The sequence below is a fragment of the Branchiostoma lanceolatum genome, chromosome 12 (assembly GCF_035083965.1).
Source record: "Branchiostoma lanceolatum isolate klBraLanc5 chromosome 12, klBraLanc5.hap2, whole genome shotgun sequence".
In the NCBI taxonomy this organism is placed as follows: domain Eukaryota; kingdom Metazoa; phylum Chordata; class Leptocardii; order Amphioxiformes; family Branchiostomatidae; genus Branchiostoma; species Branchiostoma lanceolatum.
Genome location: NC_089733.1, coordinates 6,714,156 through 6,741,800, shown reverse-complemented (window position 1 = coordinate 6,741,800; position 27,645 = coordinate 6,714,156). Strand labels below are relative to the sequence as shown.

The window sequence follows — 27,645 nt, the reverse complement described above, 5'->3', positions numbered from 1 at the left end:
TAGTATACCATGTAATAACCCGTATGATTGAAATGATATATATATATCTGATGTAAAAACAGAGGAGGTGGCGTCCAACGATGAATGAGGAAGAGAAAGAAGACTTGGCCCGAAACATCGAGGCCCGGACCTTAAAAGCCATCAAGGCTTACATGTACGAAGCCGAGGAGAAGGAGAGAGAAGATGAGAAAAAGAATGAGATCAAAGTCATCACGTCTGAGTTCACCTCCACTACGACTGCTCATGGGGTCAGCAGGATTGGAGATGCGGCCACGTTTGGGACGAAACTGCTTTGGTGGACAATATTTCTGGCAGCTTTTAGTCTCTTTTCCTTCCAGGTACGTGGTATTTTAGTTTCTGACCTAGAAACTAAGTTCCTCCATACACAACCCCAAGGGACCTATAAGTAGCGACGTTTTAGAAACTTGTCAGTTGCCGTAATCAGGGTGACCTTAAGTCTGCTACTGCTTTGCTAAAAGTTGGGATTGCGGAGACTACGGTCCGAAAAAAACCTGATTCTACGTACGACGTATCCTAAGCTCTGCTGTCTCATCCTGTAGATTCTTTACCCCCTGATAAAGGTAGATGATAGGTTTCCGAAACGTAGCGAGGTAACAATCTTTTCGGTTTTGTTTTAAGACACTTGTTCTTCCAATAACCAACCGGATGATAATCTTCAGCAATATACAGTTACAGAGTTTCGACAGAAGTGACAATGATATGCTCAACTCATTACATGCACTGTTTTATGTTTAAGTAAAGTGATGTTAGATTATATAGAGACATCTACTGGTGTTTTCGCAAATGCTCTTGATGAATAACACATCCCATACAGTTGCCAGGGAATGAGCTAGAAGTAAACTTAGGGAGTAAACATAATATGTGGATCACCATATGTTTTTCTTCGGGGACTGGTTACAGTCTTAGGCCACAGCAAGTAAATTTTATGGATGACATCCTCCGCAGACTCCAAAGCTAATGAGATAGTGCGAAAAAAACAAGGCGGGCAAAAAAAAAAGATTCCTATATTTTCAAATTTTGAGATCATAAATCTTGTTATTATAAACAAGAATCTAGGCGACAAAATATGATATCACGACCAACAGGTCTTTTATTCCTGTATTCAACCAATGGGGTTTCATATATAATATAAGACCTCCTCGATTCAACAGTAAGCATGTCCTTGCAGATGTGTATACATTTCAATAGACTAACCTAACTACAACAAATGCAGAAAAGAGCTTGTTGTACCATCATCTGAGGCAACTACACTGGGTATTCATATGCGATGAAACACCTTGTGTATACAGCTAAATTAACCAGAACCAAGGACAACTGGGTATTCAATTGGAACACCCTGTCAACACATGCCATCAAATGCGAGCAATTGAGCTTCAAGTTTGCTGGATCATATCAAACAATTACACAACATAGAAAGCCTTTGTCGGACATATCATCGGAGGGCAATGAAATTTCTTGTTGTTTTTTTCGAAATCAAGCGAAAATAAATGAGCGCGCTGATGTCATCCATAAAATTTACTTGCTGTGGCCTTATGTAGGAAAAGGGAATATCTAATACATATGTTTCGTGATCTCTTTACCACTGGATACGAAGCTTGATAGACCATAGAAAATGTCCAAGTAGTTTTAAGATTAAGTCTCTATGATTCCATTCCGTGAGGGTCAGTACATTGCCAATTTGACAATACTCACCTAGACATATCTTGGCTCATGAACTCTACGTGTTGGCTGTATGTGTGTGTGTAATCGTATGATACAATGCATACATGAAATTAGAGACTATCATTCTTATCTTATCAATTTTCTTTTTCAGGCTTATTCGTTAATCATGATGTATTTCAGCTATCCAGTTGTAGTCAAGATCAAGGTAAGAATACCAGTTACCAAATCTGAATTATTTCAGTAACTGATGCATTTCTATGCAATATCTGGACGTGCTTACAGCTGTATATTTACGTACTTGTATTTTGTAGATTTTTCGCAGCCTATGTCTGAGTTATCTGCATCAGGGATCTCTCCGCAAACTTACATGTAAATACACAGAAGAGTCGAACAATGACACTTCCAACGTTTCAACGATTCCCTTCCAACTACATTTTCCTCCTATCATACTCGTTGCCTTGGCCTGTTTTGTGACGTGTTCAGCGTACGCATACCAATGCAACACTAAAGCAACCCGGGCAACACCCATTTGTAAAACATGCTATTAACAGTAATTTTCCTGTCAAAAGATGAGGAGGGGTATGGTTGACTAATCTATGTGTACGTTTATCGGTTATCAGGTCCAACATTCTCTGTGAAGGCAATTCTGATCAATGAATCCTGATTATTTCATCAGCACTAGGCTGCCCGGCGAAAGAGCTGTAATTTTCACTTACTCAATACAACCAATAAAAGAGCACAAGACCCATTTAAAACCAGATATTGGCGGTGATTTATTACGAGTTCAATTCCAATCTACACCTTTGGCCGAGCGTTCGTATAGAAAGCATTTCCCCTAATGGCTGAAATGATAGCAAACAATAATCAATATTTGCTTGAATGCCAGTAAGCTTGCATTCCTCTATATTGCTTATATCACAAACTTTTTTATTATCTAATAGATACGTATACTATATTGATAGGTCAGCAAAAACAAAGCTCCAGGCACTATATTACAGCAATCTGTTAGTGTGAAATTAGTAGGAAGCTTGACGTCTTTTTACAAGCACACAAAATTAACAAAGATATGATTTTCCTATTACAACAAGGTTGTTGACTCCAAACATATGGCGTTCCCATCTGTTACTATCTGCAACAACAATCGCCTGAAACGATCGTCACTCACCGGGACCCACTACAGCAGCCTGTACGACATAGACGTGACTTCGAAGCAGAACATTGAGGTAAAATGCACCATCATGAATATCACCATGTCTTCTTAAAGGCAACCAAAGGAATATTAGAGCAAAAAAAATGGAAATAAAAAAGAAATGCTGAAATCTTTATTGTAGTGACATTTACTAACACTGTCTAGCACATTTGTGTAATAACTTCATACTTTGAGCATTTTAAAACCGTGCAAAAACATGATCCCCTTAGTTTCACGAGCCTACAAAAACCCCGGCGACGATTTTCAGTGAGTTCTTACATTACATGTACAACGAAGTCTTATTTTTGCATCATGGACATCGCTATTGATAGTGTTGTTTAAACTAATCATATATAGAAATGACTAAATAAATTGACTTTCAAAATATGATTTTCGGGCCCTAATATTGCTTGGGATGCCTTTAAGATATTTCAATGCTTGAAAGTGTAGCCCTGGACGACTTAAGTAGATTCTTTTTTAAATCAGCAAGTTTAATATTTTAATTTGGTCTGTAGCTTTGAGTTTTCTTTTGGTAATTTTTTCTACCAAAGACGCTGATTTGATTGAGCTAGTCTCTATAGGAAACTTACAAAACAGTGTAAATAGAAATTATGCCTAGAATTCCTATCTGACTTGACTTGACTAACTTGACTTGATTTTCGTATTTGCGGTGGTTGTATCAGCGACAAACAGCTTCAAAATACAAATTAGCGCGCGGATCAAAGACTTGTTTCAAACCATAGAAAATATCGATGACCACTGGTTTCAAATTTCATATGCAGGTAATAAGCTGTGTTGAAAGTAAGGAAAAATGTTGAAAACTTGTAAAAAGCACGTTTCCAGACTGTTCGTATCTGAAGAAAGCATTGCTTCAACATGTTCTAATGTGTTTCCTTTCGTAGAAAATGCTGAACACCAGTGTTGAAGCAATATCACGGGCGGACCTCGAGGCTCTGGTACTAAAGGTGGCAATGCTACAAAACAAGACTGCACACATTCGCCCGAAGCCATTGTCCGGTAACGACAGCGATACTGGACTGACTTCAAATGGACAAGGCACTTGTGACGAGCTATCAGGTACACCGTGCATGTCAACTGACAGTAGGCGGAAACGGGAGGCAAATTATGATAATGCGGAAGACACTGACTACTATGATAGATATGAACCCTACAAAAGGATGAGCGATGATTTTTTAAGAGGCTTGTATGATGGCACTTATCCATCACCCAGTGTCAGATTGTGGAAAGGTACTTTACTGCAAGATGACGATAACGAAGATGAAGGAGATGTGTACTTCCGTAATGGCTCTCTAACCTGGTTAGAACCGAACGAAAATCAATTACTCATTGGGGCCGTACCCGTTATGTCGGCGACTCATAGTTACGAAAGTATCCGAAGATCTGAAAGATCGACGAGCCAGGATGAGAAGAATATGCTAACTTTGACACCCGGTAACGTAGCTGGTTATAACGAGTCGTGGAAGCTATGTGCGTTGATGGGGAAACAACTCTGCACCCTGCGGCAACTGCGAAGTGCACACCGGTCCGGGTACCGTAACGAAAAATGGGGATACTTCAGTGAAGAAGGACGGAAAGCAATGGTCAGCGAAGCCTGTAGCGACAGTGTGGATCTATGCGAGGAGTGTTACGACGATGTCCTGATGACAAAGCCAATGGATGAGGACGAATCTCTTCCTGCCTATTGCTGTAAGCAAACGTTCATGGTTACAGAAGAAGAGTACTACAGTTACGAGCAAGCTGCTTTGGGATGCAAAGAACGCGAACTTCGCCTTTGCTCGATGGAGGTCGTGAAGCAAGCTCACAGGGATGGTTTCAGAAACGAAGCGTGGGGTTGGTTCGTCCGCGATGAGAAACAAATTTCGTTAAACGAAAGATGCAATGTTAGCAGGATGGTCCCCCGTAACAGGACTGTCTGTAATACAACCTTAGTGTACATCTGCAGCAACGAAACGGAAATTGCCCCGACAGCAACCGCTGAGCCAACGACCCCCGAACCAACTCCTACTCCACTTTACTGCAACGAAACTGATCTAGAGTGCATGGGTTGTAACGTAACAGAAGAGGTTAACTGCTATGTCATCGACTACTTTGAAGCTGTGCCAGCGGACTGTCATGGCGACACCATTCCCATGATTCCAATCGAAATGCAGGCGCATGCGTACTGCTGCGATTACTCCACCTGTGCCCGATCGCCCTGCAGTAGCCCGTGGCCCGGATGTAGCAGCCCACTTGGGTTAGAAAATGGCCGAATCATGGATATCTACATAACAGCTTCAACGGCAGAACCATCTTTCCCCGCCCACCACGCCAGATTAAACGCCCGAAATGCCTGGTCCAGCAAGTCTAGTGATCCCAGTCCCTGGCTACAAGTAGACCTTAGAAGAAGGATGATGGTAACAGGAATAATAACACAAGGGTTTGAATCAAGTTTCGTGAAATCTTTTCGGTTCAGGTACAGTAGAGACGGATCGGAGTGGTGGACGTACAAAGAGTATTACGGAGAGAACATGTTGATCTGTGGCAACCACGATGACAAGAGCTACAACCACCAGCACTTCGAGAGGCCTTTTGTAGCCCGTTACGTTAAGGTCATGCCGGTCGCTTGGAACGTTCTCCCGCGCATGCGTATAGAACTGTTAGGATGTGATAAGTTGGACTGTAACATTTCACGTGCTTACCAACGGGAGGAGTTTCCTGATCCATCCGGGTTACAGTGTCTCGGGGAAGAGTGCATGACTAGCGTAAGCAGCTACCGCGGAGCTCTCGGTCAATCCGCCACACTTACATGCGGAGCCTGGAAGTGTCCAAACAGGCATCCAGACATGTGCTTGGAGGAGAACTATTGTCGCCCCTTCACTGGACATGGTGATACCCGTTTGGCATGCCCATGGAATTCTGCCGCACCACTACCTGACACGTCACTGTCCGGGGACGACGCCCTGATGCCATGCTCCGTCATAGACATCTGCAGAATCAACGAGGGGGACAAAGACACGGCTCAACCAACGAAGCGACTGTTCTACCATCATCAACACGCTCTGCAGTACTGCGAAGAGAGGGAGATGCACTTATGCACTATCCAGCAGCTAACCTTTATGCACGTCTCTGGAAAACGTACCAAGAAATGGGGCTGGTTTGAAACTGAAGGGAAGGAAGTCGTGTTGTCCGAAGGTTGCGGCAAGTACATCGGAGAAAACTGCTACCAAGGCTTGTTTCCTATCGTTCCTACCGCCGCCATCAGTCGTCCTGCGTATTGCTGTAGACCGACTTTTAGCGTTACAAATAAGAAGTACGAAATGCAACGGGACGCCAGAAAGAACTGTAACAAAATGGGTCTCCAGCTCTGTACGGTTGAGCAAATGCGAGCGGCACACAGAGCCGGCTATAGACTTCAGGGCGGAGCCTCAACTAACTTGGAAGACAAACAGCCCAAAAAAGCAGCCTGGTACTCCAGGCCAAACGGACTAGGTTTGATCGAAGAAGACTGTGGCTGCCGCAAGGGGCGTGAATGTTACAAATCGGTTGTTATTACCTTGGTGAACGAAAAGAAGCGCCCATCAAGAGCAATGTGTTGTGAGAAAACAGTTTTGCTGACGGAAACGGAACACGACGAATTCGAGAACGCGTCTCTTGACTGCGCGAGACACGGAATGCAGCTCTGTGAACTAAATCAGCTCTCTGCGGCCCACCAAGATGGCCACCGAGACAGGTCCTTCGGCTGGTTCTTCGACAAGAAGAAAGCAGCTTCTCTGCCCAAACACTGCAACAGCACTAGATATGAATGCGTGGATAAAGTAACACTAGCTCCATTAACCAACCTCCTTCCAGTAGGCGCCTACTGCTGCAGTCCTCCTCTTAAGAGAGTGGTGAACGAAAGCGGGCCGTTCGTCTCCCAGTGTTATACTTACTTTCCCACATGCAATAATCCAATAGGAATGGAGAACGGTAACATTCCTGATCATCAGATCAAGGCCTCGTCATACAAACCCGAGTTCGGCGCCCACAAGTCCCGTTTGAATCTAAACGGAGCGTGGATCAGTGAATCTAGCATCCCCGGAAAAGAATGGCTGCAACTGGACATGGGGGAGATACGCATCGTCACCGCTGTACTTACTCAAGGGCTAAGCAGCGAAGAGAGTTGGGTAGAAACGTACTCATTGTCGTTCAGTATCAACGCAATCAAGTGGTGGCACTACAAAAACGCCACCACCAATGAAGTAGTTGTATTCAAAGGCAACGACGATGGAGACGCTATTCAACATCAGCATCTTCCAAGGGCGGTAGTGTCCAGATACGTCCGGTTTTATCCGGCTAGGTTCGTAAACAACATGGCGTTGAGAGTAGAGTTAGTCGGATGCACACTAGACGAGTGTGACATCAAGCAAGACATCAAAGGCGTCAAGTTGTTCAACCAAGGTTCGCTGGTATGCAAAACGTACGAATGCATCAATGGAAAAGGACTCACCTACAGAGGCATTCTAAATGTGACGATGAGTGGCCTACCGTGTCAGATGTGGAGCACAGATGACCCGCATCCCCACTGCTATTCTCAAACAAAGTAAGTCATACTTTTTAAACATAGACAAATCAGACGTTAAATGGGTCTCTCTCTCTCTCTCTCTCTCTCTCTCTCTCTCTCTCTCTCTCCATAGCAAATGGGTATCACAGTAAAAATTAAAACACTTTGAAAATGTTGAATATTGGATTCAGACTCAACTTTTTCATTGTGAAGAACGGGGCCTAGGGTTCTTATGTGTTGCTAGAGAACATTGAGAGGAAGAATAAAACTTGATGCCAACATGTACGGCCAATGCTAGCATTTTGAACACAGACAGGGGCCGATATCGACTTCAAACCACCTTTGACCCTATGACATATTTTCGACAGCATCTAATCTTTATCTATGAGTCTTACCGTTTATATACGTTTTGTGTTTTATCAGGTACCCCCATCGTTGCCTGGTCCACAACTACTGCCGTAACCTGCTGGATGACCCGACCCCTCGGCCCCGACCGTGGTGCTACACCTCGGAGAAGTCGGAGAAAGGTTGGGAGTTTTGTGAAATCGAGCAGTGCGAGCTGGCCAGGAACAACCTGGGCTTCATTGGCGTGGAGGGGGAAGGAGACTGGGCGGGTAAGTTCAGATGATATCCTGCTTAGATCAATCTAGATGGCATTAAGTTAAAAAAAATCCTCCCACACCATAAGGTGTATAGGGCGGTTCCCATCCCCGTTCCATAGCCCTGGGCCACACTGTGGTGCAATCGCTGCAGCAGGGGGCTAGTCCACTGGCAGTGGAGTGTGTTTATTTTCCATATCGTTTCATAAGTATGTACACTTTTTATAAAGTCTTTGGTATGACTCAATGCGCCTCTTGTCAAGAGGTGTCCTACCCGGGAATTGAACTTGGGCCTTCCGGTTCCTAGTAATCACAACCAGATGTGGTAAGTAACAGAAGGGCAGACCACTACACCACAGGGACACCCTTTAGATGGCATAGGTACACAAATAATGTGTGCGTCATCCAACCGCTATATATGGGCTAGTCCCCGAGCACAATTTGGGCTAATCCCCGAGCACAAGTTGTAACGTTTTCTTACTGTCGGGCTCTTACAATCAGGCTTCTATGATAGTCACATCCCCCTGCATGCTGCCAGGTCCTGCTTTTTTGGAGGTGGGGTCTTTTCCACGGCAATCGTCTTTCACGGCTTTCAGACAGTTAAGTCGGTAATCAGGAAAACGTTACGATCCACAAGAACAAGCCGGTAACATACACCTGCTTGGATATAACGTATGGGGGTAGTAAGCAGTAGTAGTGGGCAACCTCAAGCCAACCGTACACACTCACGCCGTATCTTTAGAAAAGACGGTATAGCACTTGGTTCAGGCGGCGATGTTTTTCCAGCTTATTTCTGTTTGAAGGTTCTTGGGCCGGCGTACAAGATCTCCTCTGGCTCTGAAGCTCCATTGGGAGAGTTCAATAGGCAGTAGTAGTGGGCATCCTCAAGCCAACCGTACACACCAACCGTATCTTCAGAAAAAAACGCTATAGCTATATATAGGAATAGTATTGATTAATTTGGGGTGACAATGTACAAAGAAACATCTACAGAAAATCAATTCGCACTGGCCATGGCGCCAAAACCTTTCCGTAGTTCCTGGCCCGATGGAGTTTGGTTGTCTCCTTACTGAACTTTGTTGTAACAAACTATAACTTTGGGTTCATTTTTGTGTGCCCACTTGTACAGCGAGGAGGGTATTGAAATTGTAATGGCTAAACTTTTACACCCTTTACATATCTCACCGCGCAAATGAGTTTCTGACACTTACGTTTGATTTAGGTGGGAATAAAAATCCCTCACAATTTGCCACGTTCACAATGTCCCCATCAATACAACTGCAAAACTGATGCTTTTAATTTGTCCCGTGGAGAAAAGCTCAGTTTCATGTGACATTTCCGATACGCCGTACGTGCCCTTAAGAAATGAGGTTCACTGCAATAGCCAATGCCGCGGGGTGACACAAAACGTATCTGACACGTTAACGGGAAGGCACGGTTTGTCTTCGTGATGTTGTAATCTTCACCGTGATTGCATTGGGAACCGGAGACCCCACGGTGTGCGATAACTGTCGGCTTCTGGCGCCGGGTCAACAGAAAACGGAATTACTGCACGTCTTGGCGTAACCTAACGGCCGTCATTTCCTTCCAGTTGTTATCGATAGGGTCATTTTCCATATAGAGACCATGTTGGGTATTTATCTTCATGTTCAAGCTGTAATACCAGCTTTTTGACCTGCTATCGACCACTTCTAAACTTTCGGTAAGAAACTATATTGGTAACCAGCTATTTCCATTCTCTTTAAAATGTTCAACACACATACCTTTTTAGAATCAGAAAACTGTATTTATGGCATTCTATATTCGGCTTCAATGATGATTTAACGATGCCATTGGAAACGTTCATCGCTATATTTTACCATTTTCAATATACCGTTATTAACCTTTTGGCGTTGTACGTAAGATTAGCCTTTTGTGTGCCGTTTGCATGCAGGGTTCATCTCCAATTCCTTTACGGACGACTACAGCGATATTTCCGACATCTCCACCGCCTCTAAGGAGGAGATCGATGAGCTGGGGCATCAGAAGGAAGACTTCGTGCTCCAGTGCACTTTCGACAAGCGGAGGTGCAAGTTGAGAGAACTGCACAAGTTCCAAAACTCCAAGTTCGGTAACTGCTACACATTCAACCCCGGTATGGGAATACAGGATGAGATCAGCACTATGAAATCAGGTGCACGTTATGGACTGAAGATGACTTTATTCGTCGGTATGTATCATTCATATCATCAACCATATGTATGCTGTTATGACTATCACTTAATTGGTTAATTTCCGTTTGCAATCACTACTCCTTTCTGCAATATAATTTCGTAGGGGTGCCCAAAAAATGTTGATATTTGCTGGCCAATACCAAACACTGTTTTCATCAGTTTTTTTTTGTCAGCCCAACCACATAAGACACTTTGATGCTCGATTTATGAATCTATATTATGATAATTATATAGAAATTTGAGTATAATTGAAAAATACATGTATGATAAATACGCGTTGCAGTGCATGTTATTCAAAGTAATCGATGAAGTTAAAAAGGGGGACATGATCGACCAAAATTAGGTCTCCAAAATTGTTTACAGTGGCTCTCTTGACAACTTTTGTGACCAATACCAATTGAACTAAGAAGCAGTTGAAACGCTCAGTTTCAACTGTTCCCGTGGCAAAGTTAGCAAGCTGCCGTGAACTCGAAAATTACGGACTTGTGGAGAGCTTCTGGACTCGGAAGGGATCTCCATTTTATCTAACTGGTATTTCATTTCATAATGTTACATATGTTGTTTTAGTTCATCCCATTTCGTTCCATTTCGTTCCATTTCGCACTTTCTGGAGACGCCTTAGCAATAAGGGTCTTATAACTATCGTACTTGTACAATCATCAATAGACAACGAAGAGCATTTATGTGTTGCAGAGAAAAATGAGTACGTAGGAATCTTTGGACAAGAGCCAGGCGCCACAGTCACCATTCACCCGGTGAATATGACGCCCTTTCCCGAGGACCACGGCTTGATCCTCCGGCCAGGAGAGAGTACTTTCATCGGAATAAGGTTATATCTAACAATTCATAACTCAAATACTGTACCAAAATGTATGCATTTATGCTATCAGCCATGGTCCAGAAATGAAAAAGAAAGAAAAAGGAAGAAGGAAGGGTTGTGAATCGATTTTGTACACACTATTTTTACAACATTATAGACTAGTACTGTATACGTAATTAGCCTGACCAAATAGTACATGGAGACCTAGTCAAGGCAAAGTTCCTTCCCACACCGATGGTGCATAGGGCGTTTCAGTAGCCCTTGGGCCACACAACTTTGTGTAATTACTACAGCAGGGGGCTAGTCCACTGGTAATGGTGTGTGTTTAACTTCCATACTCTTTCCCAAATGCTGAGTGCTAAGCAGATAACACAGGATGTACCATTTTTCTTTATATTTCACATTTTTCTAGTCCTCGCTTTTGCTGTTGCCATTTCAATAAAGTGAATTCACATTTCAAGTAAATTTTTCGTTATTTCTCAGGCACGTTATGTTCTTCCTGTTTCAAATTTGTTTGTAAAAATTAAAGATACAGTGAGAGAATAAAGAATTACAGCAATGTTGCAAAGCTAGATATGATGTAAACATAGACATTATTAGGTTGAAAAGGTTGTTGTATGGAGGATTGTGTATTTGCGGAAAATATTTTCAAATCGCAGAACAGAGTTTGACATTATGCAATATTGCAGAACACTGGAAAAAAGGATTTCTACCACTGTCTCTACCACTGTCAGGGGATCTATTCCTGACATTAGCACTACGATCTGAAAATCCTCTATAGCTTTTCTTTACATCTTATTCCAGAAAGAAAGTGGTCCAGCGTTTACAGTACCCGTACGGGGACTGTATACACTCCACGGAAGAGTTCGATTCCCTGTACGGAGGTTCCTACTCCTTCTTGAGCTGCCAGAAAACGTGCCTGCAGAGGGCGATCCTCGACAAGTGTGAGTGCACAGACGAGCTGGTGACCGGAAGCAACTCTGGGATCTGCAGCGTCTTGAACAGCACACAGGTGATTCATTCATTTTTTTAAAAATATGTTTACATTCTCATCCCACAAGGGCGGGAACTAAACTCTAAGCAGATCTACTCGGGGCGCGAAAATCGTATATGCTAGCCAGAGAAGGTCCAGTCAGCCAGATAAGCTACGGGGCTGGCTGGAGCTTTAATATCTGGCTGACTGGACCTTCTCTGGCTAGCATATACGATTTTCGCGCCCCGTGTAGATTTGCTTGGAGATTAGACCGCAACCACGCTGCGACCTTACAGCAATCTGACAGAGGGTTCAACATACTTCATGGATAAATAAAAAAGAATCTTTTCACGGTTTCTGTGATTTGTTGTCTTTTTTATCATACTTGTACACTTTGCATTATATTGCAACTGTGAAGTCAGTGGCTCCAAAAAATTGATTTGGGTCGCAACGAGATTGCAGTGGCATCGCCGTCTATTTCTGGCCTTACTTTAATTCACTAAAAATCAAGGCTCATTGTTACACTATCTGTATTGTGATGACAGATGTTTGTTCACCTCTGACATCAAAATCTTTAGGTTATACCCATCAGGGAAACAATCACGAGGAACCTTGTTCCTTAAAGATAGTTTAAGGAAAGAAGTTTTCACTAGTTTCAGCGTAGAACTTGATCCTAAGTTGTATGTAAGGAGAATGGCGATTTGCCTGCTTCATTGAAAGTGGTAAAACGTGAAACTTGCGTTCAGACGTTCTAATATCTTTCACGTCACCTGTTTGTGTCTTGTTTCTGTTTTAACATGATTACAAGATTACAAATGTATGCACACTGGTGAGACGAATGAACTGAAATAAACCGTTCAATTGGAGTGAAATTAAAGGAGTCCTAAACTCCAGAAGGCGGTGTTATTTTCCACTAGAATATGTATCAATCAATACATCATCAGCCGACTTTTCACAAAATTCCGCTTGTGGTGAATAACACAAGGTGTGTTTTTAAAACAATATGATACTCACTAAACCCCTGCAGCCCCTACCAGTGTATTCCCTATGCGTAAACATACATTTTTAAACGTGGGTATTTTCGGCGTCAATGAGGGTGGTTAAGCACAATAAGAAGGCCAATTGTTAATAAGATATAAAAGAAAACATAGCAAGACGAGTTTTTCTTAACCACCCTGACATTCTTTTTGTAATCTAACTTTTGTCAGGCATTGTCAGGCACACTGTAAAAACACATAGGCTGAGGGTCACCTGGGGAATTTGGTAGAATACTGAATGATTTTGGCTGCGCACGGGACTAGTGGGTACTTTATCGTATACTGTAAAAAATATTCATTTCTACTTCCTAAAATTACCATCCATTGGAAAATAACTCCCCCCTCTGGACTTAAGGACCCCTTTACGGCAAAAGTGCAGGGAATGTTTTCCGTTCAGGTCTAACTTGTAATGTTACTATACTTATTCCAGGAGCGATGCAGACGAAGCCAACGCCAACTGTTTGACGATGACGAGATCAGGTGTAACTGCAAACAGAGCTGTAAGGTGAGACTGGTTTGTTGTATTCTTAACTAATTATCTCCATGAAAAATGGAGATATAGTTTTGGGTGTGTCTGTGTGTCTGTCTGTTTGTCTGTTTGTTTGTGTTTCCGGACTACTGTAGTCAGCAAAACTCAAGAACCTCTTGATGTATTACGATGATATTTGTTATGTGGGCAGGTGTTGTGAAGCCAAAATTCAAGGTCGATTTTGAACCCCCTGGTATGTGACCTTGGTGCTGCAGCAGAAATTCCATTTTTGTATCTCTTGACCTGGACGTGCAATGGTCTTGATTTTTTTGTGGCAGATAGCTTGTTAAATTTGCATGACACAGTTTGGTTGACTTAGAAGCTAAAAGGTCTGGGTTTGAAACCCGAAAATGTTCCAATGGGGTGCCTTCAGGAAAGTCACTTTTATTTTGTCAGTCCACTCAGGTACAAACAAGAGTTCCACGACCTCATATCTCCATGAACAATTCTATTCATGCAAATGACTTACACTTTTGCATAATATATGCTCGGTCATAAACACCTTTATCTAACTTATACATGTTGCAATATTGACAGCCCTATAATTTTCCAATTAGATGAATTATGGTGTTTTTGCATTAATTATGCAAATTAGGAATTTATTGTTGATGTTCCACTTTCCATAAACTACATTATGTTACATGTATTTGAGTCTGATAATGGAAAACACTACAAATATAGATTTTCCTCATTAGCTATGCAAATAAAGTCACAATTAGCATAATTTGCACTTCATTATGTACATCTCTGTCTAAGCTACCTGCATACTAAATATCATGGAAATCCGTTGTTCCTTCGTTCAGTTATTCTCCTTAGAAGATTTTCACAAGAACGCACCTGCAGTTCCAGAGGAAGCTGCTAAGGGGCCCAAACCTACTCCACTTCTTTATTACATCACAAGCTATCTGCCATCCAAAAATCAAGACCACAGCACGTCCAGGTCAAAAGATTCAAAAATTGAAGATTTGCTGCAGTACCAAGGTCACATACCAGGGGGCCAAAAGTCGACCTTGAATTTTGGCTTCACAAGACCCGCCCACATACCAAATATCATTATAATCCATTAACAGACTCTTTAGTTATGCTGACTGGAATGGTGCGGAAACACAAACAGACAAACAAACAGATAAACACACACACAGACACACCCAAAACTATATCTCCATTTTTCATGGAGATAATGAGTACTCAGTAGCTTCGGTTACATTAGGGACATCCTTTCATATGGGACGTTAAGCGGAGGTCCCGTAGTCGAGGAAAAACATATTTCGAGTACGACAACAAATTTATCGATAACTTTTTCCAGTGTGATTGATCAAGCGTATCGGTCTTGCATATTCTTTACAAAATGGGACACCAGATATAATACGCCTTAGTTAAGGTGGTTTACCGGTAAAACAACAAAACAAAGAAGCAAACAAACCGATTTGTGCGCTTGGTGCATGCCACCTGCTACTTTTATCGTGCGCCGAGGCGCATAATATTTTTGTCAGCCTCACTGCAGCAAATGATAATTTTGTATTTTACTGGTCTCATAAAATAAGGGCAGCACTCTCCTGAACTATGGAATTCAGAGCACGCTCTCAATCAACAGCATAATATGATCCTGAAATAGGGAGTGCTAAATTGGTTGCTCCTGAAGCCATCAACCTTTAGGACTGTATTGTAAAAAGAACACTTAAATGTAACTTACTTTTATTTGAGACCACGTCCTGGCTGTAGCGTCACCTGGCGGAAAGAGAAGTAAATACAGTCAGCTTAGCCTCCCAAAAAGACACCGAGAAATACGTTGTGCAAAGACAAACAACACTGTCATATGACATCATAAAAATGATCGTTATCCTATTGTGTACGTGCAACACACACGCACACACACACACACACACACACACACACACACACACACACACACATACACACGCATGCGCGCCCACACACACACAAATGGGCTATATACTACACACAAGTCTTTGTCAGTACATGAATTTACCGCTTACATTACTTCACCTGACAGGCTTCTTGGGAACAAGTGCTTCAGTAAGCAGCATATCTGCAGCGTTGTCCGTCTCTATTCATAAGATATGTGCCGTATTCCATCTCAGGATGAAGTCTACAACATATGGATGTCGTCATCAACATGGCCGTCGGACAACTACCTGCCGTACGTGCTGCAGAACATCCACAGTCGCAGCCGAGCCAAGAACCTGCCCAGGACTGCGGAGGAAGTCAAACAGAACCTGGTTCGGCTCCATGTGTATTTCCAGGTACATCTACAGATCAAATGATAAAGTTAAAAAGTTAAAGTCCATCAGACGGTGCATAAGGTGGCGCCCATCTCCGTTTCGGCAGCCCTGGGCCACACAACTTTGTGCAATCACTACAGCAGGGGGATAGTCCACCGGTAGTGGTGTGTGTTTAACTACCATACTCTTTCCCAAATGCTGAGTGATAAGCAGAGAAAGCAGTATGTACCATTCTTAGAGTCTTTGGTATGACCTGGCCGGGGATCGAACTCACAACCTACCGTATGTAAGGGGAACACTCTACCCACTCGGCCATTGCACCGGTTGCAAATGATACACGTAGATAAGGCTTAATTGATCTGGAGACACTAAAATATGCATGCTCCTCTCACAGAATACTGTCTCCGCCAGACTCTTCTGCGACTCTGTGTCTGCGAGGCAAGCAAAATTGGACTCTAAACTGTCTGGCATGTCATCGGCAGTGGCTCGTGTACGAGCATTGCATTCGAGTCAGCCCGAAATCGGCATAAGCTAACTAAAGGTAGAGCTGTTCTTGGGTGGCAATGTCTGGCATATATATGCTACGTTTTGGTCCATGTCTACTATTTCCCGGTGCGACCGCAGAGGGGGCTGGTCAACACTGCAGAAATTCTTCAGATCATAACGGAAACCAGATTGACATCGTCTGTTATCTGTTGAGACTTCCTTCAAATTTCACCAGATTGTGGCTTTGAATTCATTGCACTTTTAGTGCAAGGAACGCTATCTATATACTTTTGAGGAAAACATGTTCTATTCTAACTTGATTCTTTATTTTCAAAAAAGGTAAAGGTTACTAATGTAAAGCAAAATTACATGTTACCCATGGCATAGCATTTGTGAGGCAGTAGGCGCAATTATCCACACGTCCTTAAAAAGTGCCAAACATGATGTTGTATCCCAAAGACGCTTCCCATCCCAAAACTGCTCTGAAGCAGGTTTGGGATATCCCAAACACGTCGCAAGCCAAGACTTCTGCTTGTGGTCCTGTCATTGACTGCACCATTGCACCAATCAGCGCACATGACTGTACCGAAAGAAGCGCGTTTGGGATATCCCAAAATGTCGTCAGTTGGCGACAATCTGGGATGACGACATTATGGGATAGATCACACCCTGACCGTTGTGGCAACACGATGCCACTTTATTTGTATAATGAATCAAAATTTTCTATTAAAGATATTGATTTTTCAATTTTTCAGGAACTTACCTATGAAGAGATCAGGGAGCATGAGGGATATCTGTTTGAAGAGCTCCTGAGCGGTATTGGGGGTCTGCTGGGTCTGTACGTAGGCATCTCAGTCATCACCATCTTTGAGGTACTGCAGTTCGCTTGCGAAATTCTCCGGGCTCTCTTCCGAAAGTGGAGGAGGAGCAAAGTGGCCGACAGGACCAAGAAGAAGACAGTTTCCAAAGATGAGGACTACCATCCGTCCGCCATCTTTTATGACGTAGGAGACAAACCCATGACGTATACCGAACCATATCGTCCTACCAAAGAATATTTCCTGTGAAATAATCTCTCACGTTAAAAAAGATGTATTTGATCAAAAACCTATTTAAGAATATACATACAGCATTCTTAGAATATTGTATTGAATTGCACAAAACAAATACATCAAAAATAACAGAAAAAAACTCCGCTCTTGTGGCGTTGCCAAAAAAAAGTTAAGTATAGTGCACTATAGTATTGTCAATTGATAGAATTTATCGAAAAAACGATTGTAAACATATTGACTACATTTATACATTGACAGTAAATATAAATGATGTGGTCTTTGTCACGACACCTGAAAAAAATAATGTGTTGAGAGCTGGTGTGACAGTGGAGACTCAAACATTTCACAGTGCTTAACATACTTCAACATTCCTCCCCAAGACATTTGCAATTTCTAACTCATTGCCTGCCTGTGGTCTTGCAGATATGAAAAAAATATGAAAAGAATAGCATCATAAGCTGCATTATAATCTTGAAATCCGTCGTCATTAGCATGGTACAAGTGGTATATTGCTATAGAGACTCTAAAGCCCCCGTCACAAATAAGAAATTCAGCTCTGTTAGCGTGTTGGCGAGCTTCAAATGTGCATTTTCAGCCGAAGTACGGCCAACGTCCTGTAGATTACGCGGGCTTCAGGCGATTTTTTTAAATCAAATATTGAACTTTTACAAGGTTAGTTGATTCTAACTTCGTCCATGTCCAAGAGATGGTACCATCTCATGGGGGATTTTAGTGTTCGACGGACGTCACCCGAGATTTTCGTTGGAAAATACGGTCGACGCTCGGGCGATTTTGAAATCTGGCGAGCTTCGGGCGATCTACAAATTCGGCCGACGCTCGCATGAATTGTGACGCCGGCTTAAGAGAGGTTGATATAAGACTGATCAAGAATCTGAGTATCCCAACTTGTATGTAGCATGCTTGATATTGTATGTTACATTTGTGGTATAAGTATGCTTGTTCAGCTTGTAGCTATTAAACAGCAAGCCAGAGACATATAGCAATGTTGTGATTACATGTATGTTAACATATACACTGTACATGCAGGACATTTTAGCAAGAGGTTGTACATACTAATAATATACAGTACGTATACTAACATATGTTTCGCTCTGTAGTGTATTATGCAATAAGTATGTGAGCTTGTCCGACTTTAATTGTATGCGGTGACAGCTTGCATACCTGGTTTTTCTCTTTATAAATAGATGAAAGCCAGCAGCTAACAGTAATATCATTAATATGCACGATACAGGTTATACCTTCACTATCTGTATCAATTTTGTATCAAAACTACTATCTTGTAGTATCTTACATATTGTGAGTAACTGCGATACAATTGTTAATAAAGTTTGTTTATATCAGATTATGGTAAGCCGTTATTGAACACTGTAGCCCTGAAGTTCACCTCTAGAACACACCCTGATCCAGGAGTGTTCTGACTGGACCAGTGTAGGTGTTGTCTGGCCTCCATTATAATCCAATTCGCGGTTCTCATTACGCATGTGCAGTGTCAAAGGTGAAGGCCCCCGCCTTGTAAACAGTTTTCGTCTCGACATTGTCTAGATTTGCATAACAACGCCCAGACGGGCTTTGTTTACGTCTCGGGGGCCTTCACCTTTGACACTGCACATGCGTAGTCGGAACCGCATCGGAAGGAGAGTTTAAAAAAATACACAAAAAAGTCACTGAACTTTCTGAACAAATCTGACTTTAGCTTTTTTTAGCCCATCCCTCGTTTATAGAAGTAGCTGTTGGACATCAGTCACATCACCCATTACTTTTGACAGGTGTCAATCATTATCACACAATGAGGGGGTAGGATTGTAAGTAGTGCCCTGAATACCAACGATTTCTGAACAGAAACCGTCCCATGCATGGGAGTCAATAAGGTGACAGGTGTCAGGGCAGCCATACATAACCAGTGATGAAGCTATATGGTGGCAAATTAAACTCATCTGTTTTAGGCAAGAAAACTGACACAATCTTGTAAGTAAATGTCAGTTAAGTCACAAAACTAGCACCCCAGTAAAGTGAGGCTTTGTTCCAATATTACAGCAGAAAACTGAATTTCATTTTCAGAGTATTTCTAGAACGTTCAAGTGAATCTGACAAAATAAGTAACGAACAACAACATTGTGACAAGAAATTGCACTCACAAGGGAGTGGCATATAAAAATAGAATAGATAAAAAAAACAAGGCAGGGGGCAGCATAAACAGTGTTTTCAACAAATGAAAATAGTCATGACAGCCAAGATCACATAGTCTCGTACCAGGGTACCAATACTGTGATCCTGGAGGGTATAGAGAGCTCTGAAGTTCACCTCATCTCAACGCTGGAACTTGTGTTGTGGAAGTTGGACACAGGACACCACGGTCACGGTGTGGCTGCTGTTAGGCACTAACGTTAATGATCACTGATTGGAACTTTCACAGAAGGTTAAAAAGTAGAGAAAATGGCCATAATCACTGAAATGGGACAGACTGTGTCCACTTGAGCCTGTCATGTGCTAACTCCAATAAACTGATACCTACCCACCTCCCCTCAATAAAAGTTCAAATTTGGCGCGCACAAGCAGTGCAGAAGTGACGCCTTGCGGATTATGTCTGAAAAACAGACTTCCCAAAAGGCATGGCCGCAGCAAAACGCATCTAGCCATGGCAAAAATTCCCCCCAAAATGAAACTCATAATGATGACTTCCTCATCACAAAAAAAGGATCAATATTAATGCTCACACAGAATGTAAAATATGTATAGTAATAACGTTTTCAAGTATTCAACATATGGATTTGGAGTACTGGACACGATTTACGTTCTGTTGCTGTTTTCCTTTGGGAGAATCCAAGATGGCGCAGCAGGTCGAACTAAACGCGCTGAACCTTCAGCAGCTGGAAATGTTGAAAAATCAGCTGGACCAGGTCGGTATGCTGCATGTGAATGGTTGTCTCAATATCTACAGTCTACCAGCAATACGGTTTGCACGAAATACGGGGTTAAAGTGGCTTTTGAAACGGAATATACGACCCCTTTTGTGATGAGGGTGGGTCGGCATGGAGTGGGGAGGGGGGTGAAACGAAATAGTTCTCTAACGGTATACAATTTCCGTCGTATTTAAAGTTATTAATGAAATGAAAATTAAGTATTGTAAAAAACAATGCATTGTTATTTTCTCGACCATGTAGTTTATTTTATCATAATCTCTTCCCATTTGTGAAAATAGGGCCAGCTAATAACAGTGTCAAGTCAAGTCAAGGCCTTTATTTTTCTTCGAAGTGCATGTTCGGCCACATGGCCGCTTTACAACAAGGTCGAAGTGAAGTGAAGGGGCAGGAGTCACGTATAAAGAGTAAAAAAAAAAAAAAACTTCAAGTACAAGTACATCAACACAATATATTTATGGGCACGGCTATTGATAGGGATATCCTGTCAATAGTGCAAAGAACTCCCTTATTGACAAGATGCACATAAATCAATAAAGGCACAGCCAAAGAATTGGTGCAGTAGAAGCTTTTCATTGACATTGATCATGGTAATCATAATTTGAAACCCCCGTCGTTATAATTTGGATCATTAACTTAACATGATGAACATCGTCCTGTATTCTTTGGTTTGCAGCATGTGTTTTGAAAGCACGTCCCTTCAAATGTCGGTTATGTAGAATAGACAACAATGTTATATTTTAAGCGGTAGCACAAAAAGCAAGCTGAATTCCTTGTGTATATTTTCACTAAGTAATAGAGATGTTATCAATCTTAGCTTAGTCTACCATCAAAATTTGCCTCTCAAAATGTAGGAAATTAACTTTCAGAGGGGCTAAGATTTCAATATTTTCACGGGTGAGCATACCCCGGACCCACCTACAAAATGTAGCGACACAGTGAACATTCAGTCTGCAATATCTCACCACTCATTCGAAATTCTCTTCTGCCACCTCTGCCAAGCATGCCACCATGTGACATTTGTTTGATGATATGTTTATATGTAGTGGTGTGTACCTAAACCCGTGTTCAGGTTCAGGTCCGGATTCAGACCCAGGGGTTTAGGCTCAGGTCCGGACTTATAACTCCGGACCTGAAACCATTGCATATGTGTGCTGAATTTTTTTTCCTGTTACAAAAATTGGCATATATCTTACATCAGGGCTCGAAATTCATCTTTAGGAATAGGTGCACTGGTGCACCCAACTCAACAAATTGGGTGCACAGAGAGAATTTTGGGTACACCAGATAAAATAAAGTTGAATGTTCTTCAGAACATAATTACAAAGCTTAACGCTGCTGCCTTTTTGAAGAACTTCAATCTGTAATTCTATAGCTAACTTTAAAATTTCAAACAAATAATACATTAAATAAAGTACAGCAAAAAGTTATCATGCTGTTTTTTGTACTTACATTTCAAGAATATTCTGTATACTAGAGTACAATAGTACCTTAACCCTACAGGCTACAAAAATATATAGGTGCACCAGTGCACCCACAGTCAAAAATTAGGTGCACAGCTCCAATTTTGGGTGCACTGGGTGCACATGCACCCACTATTTCGAGCCCTGTACATGCAATGTGAAATTATATACAGTCAGTAGTAAACACAAAAATTCAGTTATAAAAGACAAAAACAGTAGTATTTTCATATTTTTTTCAAATGCAAATTTCACGATCTAAGGAAGGTTTATGATGGCTTAGGACAAAAAGGGAGTATTACTAAACATAAGCGAGAGATTTTTTGTTTCAAGTCCGGACTTGTTTCCAGACATTTAGTTTTTTTTTTACTTTAACCTAAACGTAAGGTCCAGTCCGGATCAGGTCCGGGGTTTAGGTACGCAGCACTATTTATATGTCGTTGTTTGATGCCTTCTCCAGGACACAGAGATGTTTGCTGGCTCGCTGCAGTCCCTGAAGGCAGCCCAGCAGAAGTTTGTGGAATCCCAGCAGACCCTTGAAACCCTCACACCCAGCAATCAAGGTGGGATGGGGTGATCATAGCGGTACCCTGTGAGTCCAGACACAGCATATCGGCGCGCCACCGAGCACCACACGTTCGCCTAAGCTTTCCCAGCCCACCCTCCCGCTGCCCCCGAAGACCGACCCCGCCCCACTCTCCGCTGTAAACCCGTAATCGGCTAGCGGAGCTTGGGTTTACAGCGGAGAGTGGGGCGGGGTTGGTCTTCGGGGGCAGCGGGAGGGTGGGCTGGGAAAGCTAAGGCGCGCGTGCGGTGCTCGGTGGCACGCCGATATACGGTGTCTGGACTCCCAGGGTACTCTTAGGGGCGTATGAGTCATAGAGTTCGGCAGAAAAAGGAATAATTAGCCAGTAGAGTCAGTCCATGGTGAAGATCACATTTCGTCCGTTTAACGGAGCCTTCCAATCAAACCCTGGCAAATATTCTCCCTATAGCCGGGGTAGTTAGTCTGGTAGAGACTAGGGGTGGATACCGGTTCGGCTTGATAAGGTCCAAGTCCAAGTTTAGGTCCAGAGAGTGAGGTTCAGGTCCGGACCTGAGCCTGGACCTGATCCTGTCCAGTTGATGTTTTGTTTTATTAGACCAATATTTTCATAGAGAATCAATACTGACACGCACAACTATAAAAGTTTCTTGGTGAGAAGACTTTCAAGACAAACCAGTGTTTGATATTTGAATGTTGCACTTATTTTAAATGCTTTTTTGACAGAGGGGAGTCTTAAAACCCTTTTTATCAAACAAAATTTAAAAATAAATGTTTAACTTTGTTCAGGTTTTTTGGGACTCAGGTTTTAGCTTTCAGGTTTTTTGGACTTGGTTCTTGGATGTTATAAAGGTCCGATTAAGGTCCAGCGACCCGGTATCCACCCCTAGTAGAGACTAGCTAGGGTGATCACCAAATTGTATCCTAGCCTGATGCTGTCATTTCTTGGCACTTGATCATGAGTTTTGCAGCTGGGGAAAAATTCTCACCTTTGTGGATTTTGGCCATGAAACAGCTTTCTCTTCTTACTGTGTAAAACTTAACACAGCGAAGATATATAAAAACATAATAGTCCTAAACTTTCTTCCAACACTAAGGTATTGGAAGAAAGTTTAACACTGTAGTATGATTACTACCAACACAGATGAGCTTCCATTATGATATTTAAAAACGATAACAGTGTGTACTTTCTATGAAGTTTTAAATAGCTTAGAATAATACAAAAAAGAGAAAGAGTGACTGCTGCAATGAACATTGGATTAGCAACAAGAAACCATGACAAACTCAGGGGAAAGTGCATCTAGAATGCTACAACTGTCTGTAAAACTGGGGGTTGTTATACAAATGTAGATTTAACAATTCTAACTTACAGTCAAACCTGTATAAGTCACCATCTCTAAATTATCATTATTATTATTATTATTATTATAAAACAGTATTTTTCCCATTGACACAAACCTTGACCAAGAATCCTGTCGATAGTGACCACCTGTCCACACAGACTAGATTTTATATTTCCTCTTGAGTGGTCTTCTTTAACAGGTTTAACTGTACTACATGTACATGTAGTATATTCCTCTCTGGTTAATCAATCTGCCTGTATCCCTCTGGTCACACACAATGATACTGATTTATTGTTTTTCTTACAGGGAAGGAGGTCCTGGTACCACTCACAAGCTCTGTATCCTTTTCTAAAATGTTTTTAAATCTTTGACTCCAAAATACTTTTTTTTTGTCAAAGTGTTATCATCTTTATGATGTAAACAAGGCTTTAGTGTGCTTATAACTGGTCAACAGTTGATTAGGGTCCTTTCGCATACATGTACATCGTGCACTAGGTGTACAATATCAAATTTAGGGCATTCTTGGATGTATAATTTATAAATGAAAAGATTGAAGATTGACTGTATTCGGTGTGTTGTATAAAATTCGACTGTCTTCCCTGCATAGCGGACTACCCTTGGCATACTGTTCACTCTATTTGGCCGATTTCTACTATTTTCCGGTCAGCGGAGCCTGGTAGAGGCTTGAATTCCGCAAAAACTTGGGCGAATGATTGGCCACGAACGTCAGATTGCGCTAAGGATAACATTTACCCTTGGATTGGAAATGTACCGGCAAATGAAACCCTACTGTGGTCAAACTACCGAGGCAAATGTTCTTTCTATAGCCAGACCAATAGAACAGTGCAACAGATAATTCTGTTAAACACATACATATGTAACTTCCCTGAGAATTGTATGACACAAGAAGAATTTCTCCTGAGCTTCACCACAGATGTATGTACCTGGTAACCTGTCTGATGTGAAAAGTGTCATGGTGGATATTGGCACGGGATACTACGTGGAAAAGGTTAGTGTTGCTCATTTTCCTATGTATGTCTTGATTTAAGAAATCTCATCCTTCTTTTATTTCTGAGTCTTTTAGATATACTACACCTCTGTATTACTCAACTTGGATATACCTGCCCTAGGCCTAGGGTATAACAAACCAGCTTCACAGACGTGTGGCTGTGGCTGGTTTTTTTTATTACATTGTGTGGTACCTGAATTATAGATTGCATTTTTTAAATCTAAGTCTAAATGTTCCTTTAAAGCAGTCTAGAAGTAGTAAGGAATCATCCGATGCTTTAGGCCACACCATTTTAATTTCTTAGTTAACGGAATTTTGAAAAAAATGCTAGATTGGAAAATCAACAGGAAAACAGAATCTCAGGGAGTGAACAGGATCGGGTGCAAGTTTTCACCCCAGCCTTCTGTTTTCATGATTTTTTTGTTGCTAAAAAATCTTTTAATCAAGAAATTAGATTGTTGTAGCCTTACCATGCATTTTTAAATGTATGATGCTGATATTTTATCTTGGGCAGTGTCACAAAGCATTATGGGTAAGTGGGTAAAGTCTGTCATTGTGATTGCCTTGTTTAAATCAAAAGTAGCAATAGATCAATTCTAGAGATATATGCTTTGTTTTATTTCAGTCGACAGAAGAAGCTAAAGCCTACTTCAAGAGGAAAATTGAGTTCTGTACCGGACAGATGGAGAAGATACAGCCCTTACTGCAGGACAGGGCCACCAAAAAACAAGGTACACAGTATTTCATGTTTTGAGGTAGCGTGTGTTGTCCAGTGGTTAGCGATCTTGCTTCTGGAAGTAGAAACCCCGGGTTTGATCCCGGCTGTGTCGCTCACCCGACATGCACGCTACTGGAAAAGGTCGCTGTCCTTAGGACGGGACGTTAAGCCGTGGTCCACTGTTCATTGTGCTTGTCGAAAAGAGCTAGGGGAATTTCCCTGGTACAATGAACCTGTAAATACTGTATATAGCTTCTGTCTTCCTGTCACAACCAGTGGAAGATAAGCTCATCTGTTCATTGAGTTCATTTGAGCTAAACTGGTTCGAGATCACTTTCCTTTTCCTTTATAAAACTTATGATTAGGGCTATACGTACCTAAACGTAACATCAGGTACAGTTACCCGACCGACCCTAGCAAAAACCTGCCCACCCTAGTCTTTTTTGGATTGTCTGCTGGCAAGGGACACAAATAATTCTATCTGACATCTGAATGATGAAAATTTCAAAACAGACCTCCTGTATTTCACAATTGACAGACTTTTATCGGTTTATATGTTAAGAACATGTAGGTAAACATTGTTTTTCTTTGCATGACAAGGTTCTTTATTCACAACCAAGACAACCAATCACAACAAACGTTTCAGTGACTGTCTGGCACCTTTCTCAGGACAATGCTGACTGGTACTATTGCACACTATTGGTGTCACTGCTTTCAATGCGGTCCCAAACCAAGTATTGTTTGATCAAATTTAGCCATTTTTTGATACAGGACTGTGATCCGAAAATGTTGACATGACAAATTCTTTTGCAGCTGTCATGGACGTAATGCGAGACAAGATGATACAGATGCAGATGATGCAGATGCAGCAAGCAGGCCAGCCAACAAGAGCATGATCATCCTGTCAACAACTTTTACTTAGTCTTAGAATTTTTCTACTCTCATGGACAGGATTGGTTGCCTTCAAAATTTGTGTGCTCGTCTTTCTATAGCGTACAATCAAATGTACAGTTGTGAAAAAGACACATTCACTATACTATCACACTTAGTCTTTTTATTTTGTTACAATTTTTTATTATTATTGCTATTATTAAGCTTTGGTTTGGTTTGGACACCTTGTTATTGTAGAAATTTGCAGGAAAAGAGTCGTGTTACTTAACAAAACACGTTCCCTTCAAAACTTAGTTACCTTAAGTTTGTAGCCCTTACAAAAAAGCAGCTTTGGAAAAAATGTACCTTTTGACTTTTTTGTATTTTTTTCTAAAGGGACAAGCTCTGATCAAGTGGCTTCTTACACTTTTATCAAGTGTTAAAAATATGGTTCATAAGTGATTGAAAACCTGGAAAGTACATTAACTTTGTACACTTGAAACATATTCTAAGATTGTCAAGGAAGCCTCAAGGGAAAACATTCATTATTCCAGGCGTGCAAGTGTATAATTCAGTTGTGACTAGCTCTAGACTTTGTTTGTTGTATCTGTGGTAACAACAGAACGTGTGGAATTAAACTTTAAAGATGCATGAAGACAGCCGTGTACCTGTCAGGATAATTGTATTCTTTTGTGTAGTAAGGTCATCTGCCGGTGTTGCTAAGATTAAAACTATAGCTACCATCGTTATTGTGTGTAGTCGTTGGTTAACGTTTCTCAAGGGAACCGTACACGTCTTTATTTATTCATTAGTTGTTATGAGACACACTTCCTATGCATTCTAGACAGAAAAATGCAGTAGAGGTGGGCAAGGATTCCACATCAATACAAAGAGCTTACATTCTGATACAAAGACGTTGTTGATATACACAGTGGCCTATGCCTGATTCAGGCAAATTTACAAAAATTAGGAGGAATGCATTTCATGTAGCTACAGATACTTAGTGGATTTATGATAGTACTTTCATCAATTATTAGCAACCAATGATGTTACAATTTTGGCCTGGGTACAGAGAAAGGTTTGACAACAATTTATTGTACATTGCCAAATGCTGCAAATACATAAACAGCTTTACAAGATACAAGTAAAGAGCAAATGTAGTCTCAGCAAATACCTTGTATAAACTACAGACCAAGCAAGAACATACAACTGTACATGTACACCCTGTCAAGACAGTTTTTCAGGCAAATTTTAACATCCAGATTTCTTGCAGTCAGAACTTTTGAGGTCATATAATTTTTACGCAGACTTACATAATCAGGAACACCTCTCTAACCAACCTTACAAATGAATTAGCTTTCTTCCAATTGTGTCCCCCTGTAACTCAACAGGCCCCAC

General features: G+C 41.6%; 2 protein-coding genes across 2 annotated transcripts; both read left to right on the top strand.

The window, feature by feature from the left end:
* Window positions 1-66: 66 nt before the first annotated feature.
* Window positions 67-17,477, top strand: LOC136446481 (uncharacterized). The gene is made up of 11 exons (XM_066444862.1): window positions 67-338; window positions 1,835-1,888; window positions 2,772-2,906; window positions 3,775-7,451; window positions 7,836-8,026; window positions 9,945-10,220; window positions 10,918-11,053; window positions 11,849-12,056; window positions 13,485-13,559; window positions 15,686-15,847; window positions 17,068-17,477. The coding sequence occupies exons 1-11, from the start codon at window positions 81-83 to the stop codon at window positions 17,377-17,379; spliced, it is 5,484 nt and encodes a 1,827-aa protein (XP_066300959.1). The 5' UTR covers window positions 67-80; the 3' UTR covers window positions 17,380-17,477.
* Window positions 17,478-20,175: 2,698 nt separating this feature from the next.
* Window positions 20,176-26,378, top strand: LOC136446627 (prefoldin subunit 5-like). The gene is made up of 6 exons (XM_066445103.1): window positions 20,176-20,282; window positions 22,224-22,326; window positions 23,957-23,988; window positions 24,585-24,659; window positions 25,285-25,390; window positions 26,191-26,378. Exons 1-6 carry the CDS (start codon window positions 20,211-20,213, stop codon window positions 26,271-26,273), a joined length of 471 nt encoding a protein of 156 aa, XP_066301200.1. The 5' UTR covers window positions 20,176-20,210; the 3' UTR covers window positions 26,274-26,378.
* Window positions 26,379-27,645: the final 1,267 nt, after the last annotated feature.

What these genes read in the sequence shown, in the direction of transcription:
- LOC136446481 (XM_066444862.1), top strand. Translation starts at nt 81, where the DNA reads ATGAATGAGGAAGAGAAAGAAGACTTGGCCCGAAACATCGAGGCCCGG. An exon ending in CTTCGAAGCAGAACATTGAG is followed by an intron (nt 2,907 to 3,774) that starts GTAAAATGCACC and finishes TTCCTTTCGTAG; the next exon opens with AAAATGCTGAACACCAGTGT. An exon ending in GAAGATGACTTTATTCGTCG is followed by an intron (nt 10,221 to 10,917) that starts GTATGTATCATT and finishes TATGTGTTGCAG; the next exon opens with AGAAAAATGAGTACGTAGGA.
- LOC136446627 (XM_066445103.1), top strand. Translation starts at nt 20,211, where the DNA reads ATGGCGCAGCAGGTCGAACTAAACGCGCTGAACCTTCAGCAGCTGGAA. An exon ending in TGAAAAATCAGCTGGACCAG is followed by an intron (nt 20,283 to 22,223) that starts GTCGGTATGCTG and finishes TGCCTTCTCCAG; the next exon opens with GACACAGAGATGTTTGCTGG. An exon ending in CCTCACACCCAGCAATCAAG is followed by an intron (nt 22,327 to 23,956) that starts GTGGGATGGGGT and finishes TTTTTCTTACAG; the next exon opens with GGAAGGAGGTCCTGGTACCA.